Below are 16,303 nucleotides of genomic sequence, written 5' to 3' on the forward strand. Positions count from 1 at the left end.
TTAATGATAATTCTGATACCGTGTTCTTCAACATATAATCCAGTTTCTTGGATTATTTGCTCTGCATACAGACTGAATACTGTTGTTTTTAAGGGCCATTTAGTCAGTTCCAACTCACAGCAACCCCATCTAGGGTTTTCGAGGAGTGGCTGGTGAGCTTGAACTGTCGACTTTGTGGTTCAAAGTGGCATTGAGATCCAGTGCATTATCCTGCAGCGTCATACCAGGACTCCTACAGATTGAGTAAGTATGGTGCAAGGATACTACCCTGGCACAAACCTCTCCCGATTTTATACATGCAGTAGTATCCCCTTGTTTTGTTTGAATGACTGACTCTTGGTCTATGTACAAGTTTCTCATGATCATAATTCAGTGCTCTGGAATACCCATTCTTTGCAATGTTATCTACAGCTTGTCATGACCCACACGTTGAATGCCCCTTGCATAGTCAATAAAGTACAAGCAAACATCTTTCTAGTGTTCTCTCCTTTCAGCCAAGATTCATCTGACACCAGCAATGATATCCTTAGTTCCATGTTCTTTTCTGAATCTGGACTGAATTTCTAACAGCTCCCTGTCAATGTATCATCATTTGCTCTTATACAAGTTCAGTCTGAAGCTGAAGAAAAGTTGAAGTTAAGTCCAAGAGAACCAAAATATGACGTTGCACATAACACACCATCTCAAGAAGAGACTTGATGCATTAGACAATAATGGCTGAAGACCAGAAGAGTAGTGTGATGATATCAAGAACATCAGACAAGAAGAAAGCAAAAGCTCATCAAAAAGACAAGAAAGGAAGAAAAGACCAAAACGGATGCCAGAATAAAACTCTAAAACTTACTCATGAGCATAGAGAAGCTAAAGTAAATGGAAGAAATGAGGAAGTAAAAGAGCTGAGCAGAAATTTTCAAAGGGCAGTTCAAGAATACAAAGTATTAGAATGAAACGTGCAAAGACCTGGAGTTAGAAAACCAAATGGGAAGAACATACTCAGCATGTCTCAAAAGCTGAAAGAACTGATCAAAACATTCAAGCCTAAACTCGCAATACTGAAGGAGTCTATAAACAAAGTATTGAAAGATATACAAAGAACTCAAAAGAAGATGGAATGAATACAGAGTCACTGTGCCAAAAAGAAATGGTCAGTGATGAACCATTTCAAGAGGTAGCTTATTATTAAGAAACAATGGTACTGAAGGAAGAGGTCCAAGCTGCACTGGAGGCAGGGGCAAAAAACAAGGCTCCAGGAATTGAATACTGAAATATTTCAACATGCTGATATAGCACTGGAGGTGCTCACTCATCTAGGCCAAGAATTTTGGAAGGCAGCTTCTTGGCCAACTGATCAGAAGAGAGTCATATTTGTACCCATTCCAAACAAGGTGAACCTGTGAAATGCAAACATCATGAACAATACCAATAATATCACATGCAAGTAAAATTTTGCTGAAATTAATTTTAAAATGGTAACAACAATTTTCTGTCCATAAGAAGTCTCAAATCTGGAGGCAAAGACAGACTTTAATAAGTCAATCATTTTTGCAGTTTTCAAACCAAACATTGAGTTGGTCCCAGCTCACAGCAACACTATAGGGCAGAGGAGAACTGCCCTAGGGCTTCCAAGTCTTTAACCTTAGGGAAGCAGACTGCCACATCTTCCCACAGAGCACCTGGTGGGTTTTAACCACTGACCATTCAGTTAGTAGCTTAGTGTTTAACCAATGTGCTGTCTGGGTTCCTTATGCTGTTATCCACTACCATGGAGTTGATTCCAACTTACAGTGATCCTATCAGACACAGTAAAACTGAGAACAGCTCCTTCGTGTTTCTGAGATGATAAATCTTTACTGGAGTAGACAGCCTCATCTTTCTCCTGAGGAGTGGTTGGTGGGTTTGAACTGCTGACTCTCTTAATAGCAGCCCAACACTTAACCCATTGCATGTCGCTAGGGCTCCTTCCTTTTGTTGTTAGGTGGCATCATGTCAGCTCCAACTCAGAGCAACAGTAAAACAGAACAAAACGCTGCCTGGTCCTGTGCTCTCCTCACAGTCATTACAAGTTTGAGTCCATTGTTGCAGCTACTGTGTCAATCCATCTCACTGAGGGTCTCCCGCTTTTAGCTGACCCTCTGCTTTACCAACCATGCAGTCCTTCAGCAGTGACTGAGAACAACCAAATAACAGAAGGCCAAATAAAACACATTCAGCAGTTATGCTGAAGGGATTTAGGAATCAGCTGGAATAGGCTCCCACTAGTCAAAGGTGGGACAATTTTAACATCAACAAAGATACTAATAACATAGGACCGAATCACATTAAGCATGCTTAAATGCATACAATCATGATACTAAAACAAAGCAAATATAATTGTCACCATGGGAGGATGCAATTCATTATCTAGAAAACTAGTAAATAAAATGAAACCCAAGCTTTGACCTCGGAAACCCTGTGCAGGGTCACTATGATTCAGAACCGACTCCACGACCCTTAAGAACTAGCTTTCCTTTATGAATTGCTCAGGTCTCCCACATGGAAAGCAAGAATTCTACCACTGCTCCCAGATCCAGTACATGTTGTTGTTGTTGTGAAGTGCCGTCCAGTCAGTTCTGACTCATAGTGACCCTGTATAGGGTTTCTGAGGAGCAGCTGGTGAATTTGAACCGCTGACCTTGTAGTTCAAACCAACCTTGCAGTCTATTGCTTTATCCCACAGTAGGTTCTAAGTAAAAACATGTTGAGTGAATTAATGCAACATGTAATTTGAACTAACCCAACATGGCCTAACATATGATGGTGGTGGTGTGCCGTGGAGTCAGTTCTGACTCATAGCAACCCTGCACAGGGTTTCCGAGGCTGTGTTTACGGGAGCAGAAAGCCTCATCTTTCTCCCATGGAACTGCTGGTAGTTTTGAACTACTAACTTTGATGTTAGCAGCCCAACTCGTAACCACTACACTACCAGAGCTCCTTAAGGCCTAATACATACATGTCACAAATGGCGTTATTTAACAAACAGTGGAATTATTACCTTAGCATTTTTGTTATTCTTCTTATTTTTAATAAGCTTTCACACATAGCTCCTAAATTTAAAAAAAAATTCACAAAAACCATCCTATAGCATAATCAGGCCAAGTACTACTCACTCTAGAAGAACCAAGGTCTCCTGACTCCCAGTAAGTATTTCCTGTACATAACTCTGCTGGTTAAGATTCACAGTCAAGGACAAAAACTACAACTTCACAATATAACACTGAATTTCTAATTTACCCTGAAGATGTGAGTTTTGTGACTGTAGGTAAACTACAACCTAATTTGATTTTAAAAATTAAGACCAAAAGAAATTAGAAATTATAATCGGACTGTATGATTAAGAGACAAAAATTATCATGTGCCTCAAAGAGGGGAAGACGAGACTTACAGTACTCCAAGTTTCCTTAACAGACCCACTGGATTCTACTGGCAGCGATGCTGATTTAGTAAGAGTTCAAACAAGTTCTACCCCATGGAATCAAACCGTAAGCTAGAACAGTCTGGAAAGAAAAAAATACTGCCACAAACAGAAAGGCAATTTAAAAGTTCACGAATATATTTCAAAATATGACTTTGCTTAGGAAACCCAGTCTCTTTGGGTGTGCCTTATTTCAAGAGAGGTATTTTTAAGAAAGCATGCTTAATGGTGTCAAACAGTTTTCTTTGAATTTCTAATTTAGTATAAAATCAAATCCTTTTGTGGAATAAGATATGTAAAACATTTGGGGTTTGAATTCCACCCATATTTTTAGACTTTTAAAACAGTCTCTGGAAAAAAACAAAAGGAAAAAAAAAAAATTAATAATTTCAAGAAGTAAATACTACCCAGCTCATTTCCCCATAAAATGGGCTCCAGATGAACTACTATTGGAACACTGTGTACACATTTATTACAATGACTGTGATGGCACTGACCCATTGTCAGAGGGAAAAGATGGTCTAAAGTCTCCAACAGGAGGCAAGGACTCATGGATAGTTCCTAATTCAGTCAGTAAGATCCAACGTGAAATAACTTCCAACTACATCCACTTGTTCCGTGTGTGCTCCAAAATGAAAATAGGCAAAGACACTGACTGGAAGTGTTTCTGTTTATTTCTTTTAAAGAAACTATCATGAAAATGAACTAAATTTCAATGACAACTGAGAACCAGAAAAATCACAAAACATTTTTGCTCTATCCTTGGTTTCATTTCAAGTCATTTCTTTATGCAATCATTTCCTGACTTTTAAGCAGTTTTACTGGTAACGCTGCAGAGATCTTCAAAGCAATATAAACAAAGGCCTTTGAAATCACAGGATTTCTCCTTGGCATCCTGATTGATAAAGAACTCCCTGGTCAGGTCTTTGGTTCAAACCCATCCAGGGACTCTGTGGAAGAAAAGTCTGGTGATCTTCTTCTGTAAAGATTGTTGTTGTTGCTGTCAAGTGCCGTTGAGTTGGCTCCGATTCACAGCTATCCTGTATAGGATTTTTCCAAGGAGAGGTTGGTGAGCTTGAACATCGACCTTGCAGTCCAGTGTTTTATCCCACAGTACCACAGCAGGACTCCTCTGGAGAGTTTACAGCCAAAAAAAGCCTGTGCAGCACAGTTCTACTCTGTAACACACACACAGAGTTTCCACAAGGTGGAGTAGGCTCAATGCCAACAAGTTTTGTGGGGTTTTTTGTTTTTTGTTTTTTTTATTTCTACAAGATTCAGTAGGACAAGTCACTATTCAATTACATTATTTTACAAACATAATGAATTCTTGATGATGACTGCATTCCTTCTCATTTAGTCTTCAGAGTTGAACACAGCTGGTATAAGAATGCCCTCTATCCACAACTTGTCAGACTTCCATCCCAGAACCTGACCTATCACCTGAAAAAGCCTCTTTAACCTCTTTATCAAATAAGAAAGATTAAATAAACAGTCTCTGGAAAAATCACATCCTCTGAGCCTTACTGCTGAGACAGTCAAACACCACCACTGTCATTTAGCAAAACTTTCATAATGTATTATGATTCAGCTTTAATTACCTCAAGATGCACTTAAATAACTGACTGAATGACTGGCCAGGTAGCCAAAATTCATGGCAATAACTCCTTGTCAGGAGCAGAGTTTGATCTATGCCAAGAACTGGAGTTTGGCTTATTTCCACAAACTTCTTTGAAAAACCTTGGTACAAACATCCCTAGACCTAGGACATTCAGAGATTCAGGGTCAGGAATGCTTCCTACCTCACAAGAACATTAAACAATGGTTTCACCAACACCAACACTTTCTATACCATTGAGGTCTCAGGAAGACAGAAAGTTCTCTTCAAGAAAAGAGAATCACTGGCTCTAAACTACAAAGAAATCTCTAAAGGAATGAATTTTATGGTATGTGAACTGTTTATCAATTTTTTTTAATGCTTTATTGTGAATTGTGTGATAGTTCACATTGGGAGGACATCAGCTTCACATTGCATATCAATTTTTTAAAAGGAAAGAAAAGAAATCCCAAGGCTCTTTGAATACTCTGAAGTCGTTACTCTGTTCATTGGTTGACTGATATGCAGTTTTCTTCTGGGGCGTGGCTGTTCCATACTCTTTAGGGAAGGGGAGAATGTACACAAGAGTTGGAAAAGTCTTTTAGAATGTTCCACTGCAGTTCCATCACTTGTGGTACCCATGAGGATAAAAACAGTATTTCTCAATTATGTGTTGACAAAAGGAAACATCTTTTTGTTTTATTGTTAAGTACCATCGAGTGGATTCCAACCCATCGCGACCCTGTCTTGGGTTTCTGAGGAGTGGCTGGTGGGTTTGAACTGCCAAATCTTAAAATAGTTTCATTCAATAATTTAATCTATTCAAATGCCCATGGCCATCAAGTCGATTCTGACTCATAGTGACCCTGTATAGGGTTCCCAAGTCTGTAAATCCTTATGGGAGCAAAACCCCTCATCTTTCTCCCATGGAGTGGTTCGAACTGCCAATCTTTCAGGTAGCAGTACAGTGCCATCAGGGCTCCTAACCTATTCAAATAGTTGCTATATATACTTTGATATAGCTTGCAATGTTAAAACTGTTAAGCACACACACACACACAAAAAAAAAAAAAAAAACTTACTCTACTTGATTATAACCATTCTAGCTCAACTTCTGTTCATCAGAGAAACAAAAGTGTTAATACAGAATGACTTGCCTGGTTTTCTAGTGATATATTTAAGTGGAATAAGTAGGCCTAAATACTTCCCAGGTAATCAAACACAGAACAGTACAGCTTCAATTCCTGGCTATTTATAACCTCTAAATGTGTGCCAAATAAATTAATTTGTATTCCCAGAAGGACAGAGCATCTGTACATATCTTAAATAAACACACTGGACATAGGAAAAGTGTGCTGTTTTCAACTGAGGATTTATTTCTAGATGCTACATAAGGGGCTGGGACTACTAAAACAAAGGCATAAAGCTTCACAACAACTCATGCTCTGCTGATTTAATTTTCAATCACACACATCATAACTACCAAGAACACTGATCAACGTAGGAGAAAAACGTGTGAGAGATATCATACTTACAACAGGTAGCAGCAAACTGAGCAGGTCACCAACATGGTAATGATGACTCTAAAAAAAGAAATACATGTGTTTGTTCTTAGATAACAAATTCTGCAGCAGTTTATATTCCCTTCCCAAGCTGGCAAACTGACATGGGTCGTGCACCAGGAAAATGGATCTGAATCTGTTCCAACACCCAGTAGATTGATTGCAGTGCTCCCTGGGGTACACTTGGTAGAAACTGTTTTAAGGGCTACGTACTGATGCCAGAGATGAGATGTCTAATTCAAACCCATCTTAAATCAAACAGTAAAGGTCACAGTGACAATTAGTTTTGACATTCAAATCATTTACCCTATTGGTAGTATTCAGATCACTTGCACTATTTGGTAGTATTCTCTGCAATGAAGCAATATTGTACTTCTAAAATATCACTCTGTAACCTTGGCGTCTTACAGCCTTCATTCCTATCTAAGAAACAGTTTAAACTTAGATCTTTGACAAGCTGAAGTACAACATTTCTAAATGAATTAATGATATTCTCATCTACTGTCTCCTCCCAAAAGGTCTTCTTCTGACTCTCCTAATCCCCATTTGAATCTCTGACATTTCCACCCATCCAACCCACCCTCAAATCTGCCATCTGTTTGCTCCTCCCTCGTTTGCACCTTCACATTCAGTCACCAAATGCTATGTATTCATTTTTGAAGTATCTCTCCCCATTGTGGATGGAACTGTATGTAACCTCCAAAGAGACACGCTGAAGTCCTAACCCCTGCACCTATGAATGTGCCTTGTTAGACAACAGGGTATTTGAAGATGCTACCAATTAAGTTCATATAAAGTCATACTGGAGTAGAGTGGGTCCAAACTCAGTCAGAGTAGTGTCCACATAAAAAAGGAGGCGAGACAGGCATGTAGAGAAATGCTCCATGTAATCACGGATGCAGAGATAAAGTTATGTTGCAGGTACAAGCCAAGGGAAGCCTGGGACTACTAGAAGTTAGGAGAGAGTACAATGATCTTCCCCTAGCGCCTTTACAAAGAATTCAGCCTTCTGGACTTCTAGTTTTTAGAGCCATGAGCCAATACATTTCTGTCCTTTTACCAACCACATTCTGGTACTTTGTTACAGCAGCCCCAGGAATCTAAAACGCCCCTCATGTAGATTTCTTCTTCTTCCTTTTAATTCTCACTGTTAGCACCAAAACTCATCAGGTTCATCTGGTCAACTAGCTGCTGACAGGTTCGAAACATTCCTCTTTCTAAAACATCAATTATATCTCTCTCTAGTTTAAGATCTTTTAATGGCGAGGTTTACGACTATACACGTGTACCTTGTCAGATGGACTAAACAAGAATCAAATTGACTACATCTATGGAAAGAGATGATGGAGAAGCTCAGTGTGATTAGCCAAAAGGCCAGGAGACAGCTGGGAACACACCATCAATTACCTGTATGCAAGTACAGGTTGGAGCCCTGCTGTGGTGCCGTAGGATAAGCACTGGAATGCAAGTCCGTTTGAACCGCAGGTCAGTGGTTCAAACTCACCAGCTATTCCTCAGAAACTCTATATAGGACTGCTATGAGTCAGAACTGACTCGATGGCACTTAACAACAAAAAGTTCAGGTTGAAGGTGAAGAAAATTAAAATAAGACCACAGGGTCAAATTATGCCCTTAAGTATATCTTACCTGAATTCACAGACCATCTCAAGTTCAGATTTGATGCATTAGACACTAGTGACCAAAGACCAGAGGAGTTGTGGGATCACGTGACGAACATCAGATTTGAAGAAAGCAAAAGGTCATTAAAAACGCAGAAAGAAAAAAGACCAAACTGGACATAAGAGACTCTGATACTTGCTATTGGAAGTAGAGAAGCTAAGCAACTGGAAGAAATGATGACATAAAAAATTGAGCAAAATATTTCCAACGATAGCTTTGAGAAGACAAAGAAAAGTATTATAATGAAATGTGCAAAGACCTGGAGTCAAAAAGGGAAAGAACATACAGCATTTCTCAAGCTAAAAGAACTAAAGAACAAACTCAAGTTTGGGGCTACAATATTGAAGGATTCTAGCACTGTGGTTTAAGACACTGGACTACAAAGTTGGTTGGAATTGCAAAGTGGGTGGTTCAAGCTCCCCAGCCACTCCTCAGAAACCCTATACAGGGTCGCTATGGGTTGGAACCGACTTGATGGTGATTAACAATAACAATGGGCAAAATACTGAATGATGCAGGAAGCATCAGAACAAGATGAAAAGAATAAACAGAGTGACTTCTGCCAACACAGCAGACTAGGCAGACTCACTACATAGACCCTCTACAGCAAACATACGAGAGACAAAATAAAACAGACACAGATGAAAATTCTGGCACCCTGAACTTCAGAAGAAAGGTGAGAGAGGTAGAAGGAGAGCTTTCTAGCCGGACAGCAAAGCAGGGACAGCAGGAGGCTAGACTTAGCTCCACAATTCTTGTGAACAGCTTTGGTGGCAGAGGGAGACCTAACAGCAGATTCTCACAGGCAACAGAAAAGGTGTGATTTCTTCTTTTATTGTATAATTCCCGTGACCAGAAGTATGGCCAGCTCCCACCCTCATCCACCACCATCACATCACTGCTTCTCTGAGAATTCAGAACCACGTGGTTGGGAGCTATGCCACTATGAGGTGGGCTGGCTGTGCCGCTTTAGTGCCTGGATTCAAGTGACCTCAGCTCCAAACCTACAAAACCCGCAAAAATACCAGACCAGCATTGAATCAGTCATGCTGCCCCCAGCTTCCTTGTTATCCTAACAGACACTGAAACCAGCTCCATCAAGGGCCCCCATGAACTACTTCTGGACTGAGGGTCTTAAACACAGATAACATTGAGGCCAATAGGAACTCCATCTGGGGCCAGGAACTCTGCAGTCACATTCCTTCCACAACCACTTTGTGAGCTCCTTGAATAGCAGGAGTTCCCCCCAACCCCTCAGAGATTTCTCCTCTCTAGATCCAACAACTGCACTGTTTTACAAATACAACAACCCCACAATACCCCAGAGACAGCAAAACAATTTTAGCTCACACGAAGAAACAAGAGACAATGGATTAAATAAATGACCAAGAGGCAGAGACAGAAAGTGTTTCTGAGGAAGAAAAGGTCATAGAACTAACTGAAAAAAAATGTAATGATAATTAGGTACCTTCAAAGGAATGACAGAAAGATCGAGGAAAGCAAGAAGAACACAATAAAAACTTTATAAGAATTCAGGAAAACACCATAAGAACAAACAGACAAAATAAACGCAAATTTTGAAATAATACAAAACCTGCAATTAGAAATCCAGAAGATTAATACTAAGATGTCAGATATGGACAATACATTGAAAGGGCAAAGGAGTAGATGTGAAGCAAAGGAAACCCAAATTAGTAAACTTGAAAATAAACCTCTCAATAATTAGTATGCTAGAAGAACTGGAAAAAAAAATGAAAAAAATCCGAAGACAGTCTAAGAGTTATGTGAGACACCACGAAGAGTGACAACTTAAGGGTGATCGGAATTCTAGACTAGGAAGAGACAAGCACAGAGAAAACTGTCAAAGAGTTGCTAGAGGAAAACTTCCCTGGTATCATGAAAGACAAGATAAGCATACAAGAAGCTGAATGAACCCCAAACATGACAGATCTTCCCAAAGAAAATCAATAAGACATATCATAATCAAACTTTCCAAAATCAAAGGCAAGGAAAGAATACTTGAGCAGCTCAGGAAAAACAATAAGTTACCTACAAAGGAGAACCAATAAGACTAAGCTCTGATCCCTCAGCAGAAACCAGGCAGACAAGAAGGCAATGGAATGACATATACAAAACTATGAAAGAAGAAGACTGCCAACCAAGAATCATATGCTCAGCAAAACCGTCATTCAAAGAGGACACCAAAATTAGCACATTTCCTGATAAACAGAGATTGAAGGAATTTGTAATGACCAGACCAACTTTACAAAAAGATACTACAGGGTGTTCTTTGGACTGAGAACCATCAACGGCAAACAACAACCTAAGATTACTGTACTTGACAACACAATCCAGAACTCAATCCAGGTAGAAAGATTAAAGTAAAACAAACCTGTAAGACTGAAAATAGGGAACCAGAGATATCAATGTATAATGAAGTCAACTACAAATAAAAAGAGGGAATAGTGCAGAAACAGAACTTCCAATGTGAAGGAAGTCAAACAGATTTCAAGACAAAAGCTTGAAAACAATGCAGGTTTTGTATTGTTTCAAACTTTGCATTTATTTTGTCTGTTTGTTCTTATAGTGTTTTCCTGAATTCTTATAAAGTTTGTATTATGTTTTCCTTGCTTTTGTTTTAAGCAGGGGAAAAAATTAATAAATTACATGGTAACCTCAAAGAAAAATAATACACCTGCATGTCAAAACAAAAAAAGGAAAATCAGAAAGATTTGGTAAACATTAATATGACAGAAATGAAAATGTAAAGAAAACCCACAAACAAAATGCACTCAGCATAGAAAATTATGTGGAACAAAGAATCCAACAGTATCCCAAAAACATATACACAGAAAAAAGACAATGATCAATTCATACCTATTGATAATTACGCTGAATGTATGTGGATTAAATGTACCAGTCAAGAAACATAAAGAGCAGGGAGGAAAAGAAAACAGGATCCTTCATATGCTGTCTATAAGAGACATAACAAAAAGATGGAGATAGCCTAAATGCCCATCAACAGAAGACTGGTTACATAAACAATACAATGCTACAGAATATTAAATAATAATGATGAATCTGTGAAATACCTCATAACATGGTTGAACCAGGAAGACACTGTGTTGAGTGAAATTAATCAATCACAAAAGGACAAACATTGTATTTTTATAAACAAGACCAATGTTGTAAAAAGCTAAAAGACAGGTTTCCTTGATAAAAGAAACAATCTATGACAGTCCTGCGATGGGGAGGGAAAATTATTCACATGCTAGAGGGTAGACACATGTTAACATGGGTGACAGAGCAGCCAAAATACAATAAGAGGGAGGTTAGCAGAGGAAAGATGGAAGTAGTGGGAGAGACAGGGAGAAATGCAGTAGTTACAGTGAATAGAGGTAAATGCTGTTAGCTGTTGGTACATGGAAGGGATTGCAACCATGCAATGAAGCAAAGTATATTATTTGATCTGCACTATAAACCTTCACTCAATTCACAATAAAAAGTTTTTTTTTGTTTTTTTTGTTTTTTTAAAAGAACAAAGTTAATGTACCAAAAAGAACTGGTCGATGTTCAACCATTTCAAGAAGTACCATATGATCAAGTACAGATGGTATTAAAGGAAGAAGACCAACCTGCACTGAAGACACTGGTGAAAAACAAGGCTCCAGGAATTTATGGAATACAAGTAGAAATAAAATGATGCAGCACTAGAGACAATCACTAGTCTGTAAAAGAAATCTGGAAAACAACTATTGTCAAATAAAAGAAGAATCTGAATTATAAGAAGATATGGCAGTAGGATGGAGGAAAACTCATTAACAACCTATGATATGCAGAACAATCCTAAAGCCTTCAGTGTGGCTTGCATCTCAATGTAAATAAATCAAAATATTTACCATAACATCATGACAGACAAAGAAAATACTGAAGCTGCCAAAGATTTCATTTTACTTGGATCCATAATCAACATCCAAGGAAGCAGCAGTTAAGAAATCAAACAAAGTATTGCATTAGGCAAATTTACTGCAGAAGATCTCGTTAGTGTTAAAGAGCAAAGATGTCACTTTGAAAACTAATGTGCCCTTGACCCAAGCCATTGTATTTTCAGTCACCTCATTAGCATGCAAAGTCTGGACAAAGAGTAACGAAAACCAGAGAAGAATTGATGCATCTGGATTATGGTTTGGTGTAAAGAATATTGAATTACAATAGAATGCCCGGAGAATGAACAATTCCTTTTTGGAAGAACTATGACTAGATTGTTCCTTGGGAGCTTCATCGCTCATACTCTGGACATGTTGTCAAGAAGGACCTGGAGAAGGACATCATACTTGGAAAAGTGAAGGGTCAGCAAAAACGAGGAAAAGCCCCAAGGAGATGGACTGACAAAGTGGCAAAAACAATGAGCTTAAATCTAACAACTGTGAGAATGGCTAAGGACCCTTGTGTATAGAGTCACTATAAATCAGGACCCTTGTGTATTGAGTCACTATAAATCAGAACAGGTTCAAAGGCACCTAACAACAATGGTTCCTCATCTATACTCCACTTAGAGATTTCCTAAAACAGGTCTCCACATCCCAGGGGCTCAGCAAAACTATCTCCTAGACTGCACAAACCAAATATCAAAACTTACATTTATTCATTTTTAACTCATCTGTTAGAAGTTCTCTCTCTGTGTGTATGTTATTGACACATGCAGGTATTCAACAGATTTTTCATTGGGTATCTAGAATGTGCCAGGCTCTGGGGTGACAGCAGGGAATAAGACTAATGAAAATCTCTTAATCTCTGCCCCGGTGAAATTCACATGACAGTTAGGCTAGGGAGGGGCACAGACAACAAACAAGATAAGAAAACGTACGTCTGTGTGTGTGTGAGAGAGAGAGAGAGAGAGAGAGAGAGAGAGAGAGAGAGAGAGTGTACCACAAGGGGTTGGCAGTTCAAGCTCATCAGCCACTCCTCGGAAATCCTACACAGGGTTGCTATGGGTCAGAATTGACTCGATGGCACTTAACAACAACATGTACATATACACACACACACATACATTATCCAGCTTTTGCATATGAGGTGATTTAAAATACAATGACTAGGGTCAAGGGCATCTTAGTCCTCAAGGTGACATCTTTACTCTTTAATACTTTAATGAGGTCTTTTACATATATGTGTGTGTGTATCTATCTATATACACACATATATGTTTGTATGTGTATAAATGTACACACACAAAGTATATATTTACATGTCTGTGTAAGTAAAAGTAAATATCTATATATACAAGGAAACTTCAAAAAGTTCATGGAAGAGTGTAATTAGAAGACTAATTTTTTCATGAACATTTTGAAGCGCTCTTATGTGTGTGTACATATATACACACATATACATTTGTTGTTACTGTTAGTAGAAACAGAGTTGGTTCTGATTCATAGTCACCCTTTGCACAAGATAACAAAACACCACCAGGTCCTATGCCATCCTCACAATCGTTGCTCTGTTTGAGCCCACTGTTTTAACCACTGTGTCAATCCATCTTGTTGATTATCTATTTTTCCTGCTGACCCAAGCATGATGTACTTCTCCATTGACAGGTCCCTCCTAACAACATGTTCACAGTACATGAGATGAAGTCCCACCATGGCCCCTAAGGAGCATCTGGCTGTAGTTTAGTTCTCGCAAGACAGATCTGTTTATTGTGTTGAGAGCAGGAATGCAGTCATTTTGCTCACATTCACTATTTTGCTTAGCTAAGAGTAAACACAATCAAGCCCGGTTTAAAGCATCTTATATACCCAAGCCCCCCAATCTGTCACTGTTTCTTAAATATATGTTTTAACTATTTTAGATTAGAATGTTAATGATTGTCTGCTTCTGCCTGGAGCCTGGTTCCTGTATTCATAAATTCTGATAAGGAGGGACCATCTGGACAAGCAGGCACTAAAACTAAAATGGTTAGCCATGCCCTCCTTTAAGAATGCTAACTGGGGCATGGCGACGCCTTTGTGATTTATTGTCAATATTAGAATTATAGCCCACCTGAATGTAGTATGTGACTAGCATTATTTTTAAAAAAACACAGCATTAATATTGTTTGTAACAAAAACTAACTGAGTACCCGATGCAGACAGTGCTCAGTTAGAGAAAGCCTTTCTTTAGGAAGTCTGCTTTCTGTTTCACTTGGAGTGATCACTGATTGGACTCAATTGCTCCAGGGCACTGGACCCATTGGACCCAACATTTTGGGATTACCCAATGTGGGGCCCATGCTCTGACTTCATCCTTGAGGAGAGCAGAAAACACAGCTGGAAACCCCTTTTTCAGTTCAGGAGGTGTCTGGTCCCTGGCCTCTTGTCAACCAACTGGCAATGGAGGAAGACTCCAGAGAGTCTGAGCTGATACCAATAGTTACACACATCAGCTTTGCCAGTGTAAGTTCCCTGTAAGAACCAGCAGGATGTCAGATTCCCTTCCAAGAGCAAAGGTTTTAGTACAATAAGGAAAATCAGCTAAGGTTTAAGAATGGGTGAAAGTCCCATGAGGAGGATGGTATTTTCAGACCTGGCAGAGGAATACCAGAGAAAGGGATCTGGTTGGTACCAAAGAATGAGCCAAGGCGGCTTCTTTTTTCCTGTAAGTCTTTTCTAATTCTTTTAACCCCTGTCAAAGCTTTTCTGACTCTCATGATTTTCATCCTAAAAACAGCCCTTGGGGATCCTGTTCTGTATTTCACTTCCCTTTTCAGACCAGGAACCCTGGAGACCCTGAACTGACTCCCTGGATTTGGCTGGTTTGTAGAGGCCCAGTGCTTGAAAGCTGTTCCTAGGGCCATGTGGGAATGCACCCTGACAGGGTTCCACTTTCTAACTGTAGCACCAAAGGCAGCAGTTTATCAAAGCGTTCACAGGTTCTTACAAAAAGTCTCCTACCAAGTTGAAAGGAAAAAGTTTATGAGGGGTCACAAGAGAAGAGGTGCAGCTGACTGGCAGTGTTATACCATGTAAAATAAGAAAAGGGATCAGTAAATTTCTGTAGATGAGCCCTCTTAGGCTCATTCTGGGAAATTACGTTACTTTGGCTGGGGGGGGGGGGGGGGCGGGCGGTGAGAAGGCTGTCTTACAGAAGGGGAAACTCAAGGTGCTATGTAAACAGGTAAACAGGTTTGGCTGCAGTACAAACTGGCAGATGGAGTAAAAGGGTCTGAAAATTTGTCCAATGACTTTAATACGATATTGCAATTAGATTTGTTTTGTACTAAAACAAGTGGGAAGAAAACATTTTGTGATGGATGTTTTAATGACTTTGTGAAATGACAACATAAAGAATCTTGTAGCTCCTCTGAGAAGACAGACGGAGGACGAAGAGGAGCAAGCGGTATGGGGGGCATGTTTCAGGTGAACCTGTGGAGTCTTGTTGCTCACATCCCAACAACAGCACCCGCAGCATGCACTCCTCTCCTCCCCCGCCGCTGGGTACCTATCAGGTGATGGATTAGTCTGTGAGGCGCACGGAGGTCCTGGGGTAAGTATGGCCCCCTGCCCACACATGCAATGGGACATTTAGTCCTGTCTGCTTCCTTGGGATTATATCCCATCTGCAAAGTGCCAACTCCTGTATACCTTGATCCATACTCCTTATCCTTTCCTCTGATTTGTATAATTGGAAGAGGAACTTGCTGATTCTATCAATCTGATAAATAAATACATTGACTGAGCAGTTTCCCTAGATACTTGCCACACATCAGCATACCTGGACATACTGTCAAACACTCCTGAATGCCCTCCTAACAGAAGATGAACAGAGGATGATCCTGTCAGAGGCAAGGGAGAGGACTGAAGAGAAGAGTCACGAGGCTAGAGCTGTCAGTGGAATACCCACAGCAGAAGCAGCCCCTTACTTGGAACTCAGTTGGGAGTACATAAATGGCAGCAGCAGCGACAGACTTCATAGGTATCTGGAATATCTGTTGTACAAATTGAAGAGCAAAGCACCCAGGCAAGTGAATTGTAGCAA

The 16,303-nt window shown here is 39.6% G+C and overlaps 1 protein-coding gene across 1 annotated transcript in view; it reads right to left on the bottom strand.

The window, feature by feature from the left end:
- Positions 1 to 16,303, bottom strand: part of ATP6V0E1 (ATPase, H+ transporting, lysosomal 9kDa, V0 subunit e1) — a 62,183-nt gene that overhangs the window by 30,963 nt on the left and 14,917 nt on the right. Inside the window, exon 2 of the mRNA XM_006864806.1 lies at positions 6,584 to 6,631. Within this exon, the coding sequence (XP_006864868.1) occupies positions 6,584 to 6,631 (48 nt within the window). The remainder of the gene's footprint in view (positions 1 to 6,583; positions 6,632 to 16,303) is intronic.

Source organism: Chrysochloris asiatica, unplaced genomic scaffold (assembly GCF_000296735.1).
Source record: "Chrysochloris asiatica unplaced genomic scaffold, ChrAsi1.0 scaffold00071, whole genome shotgun sequence".
NCBI lineage: Eukaryota > Metazoa > Chordata > Mammalia > Afrosoricida > Chrysochloridae > Chrysochloris > Chrysochloris asiatica.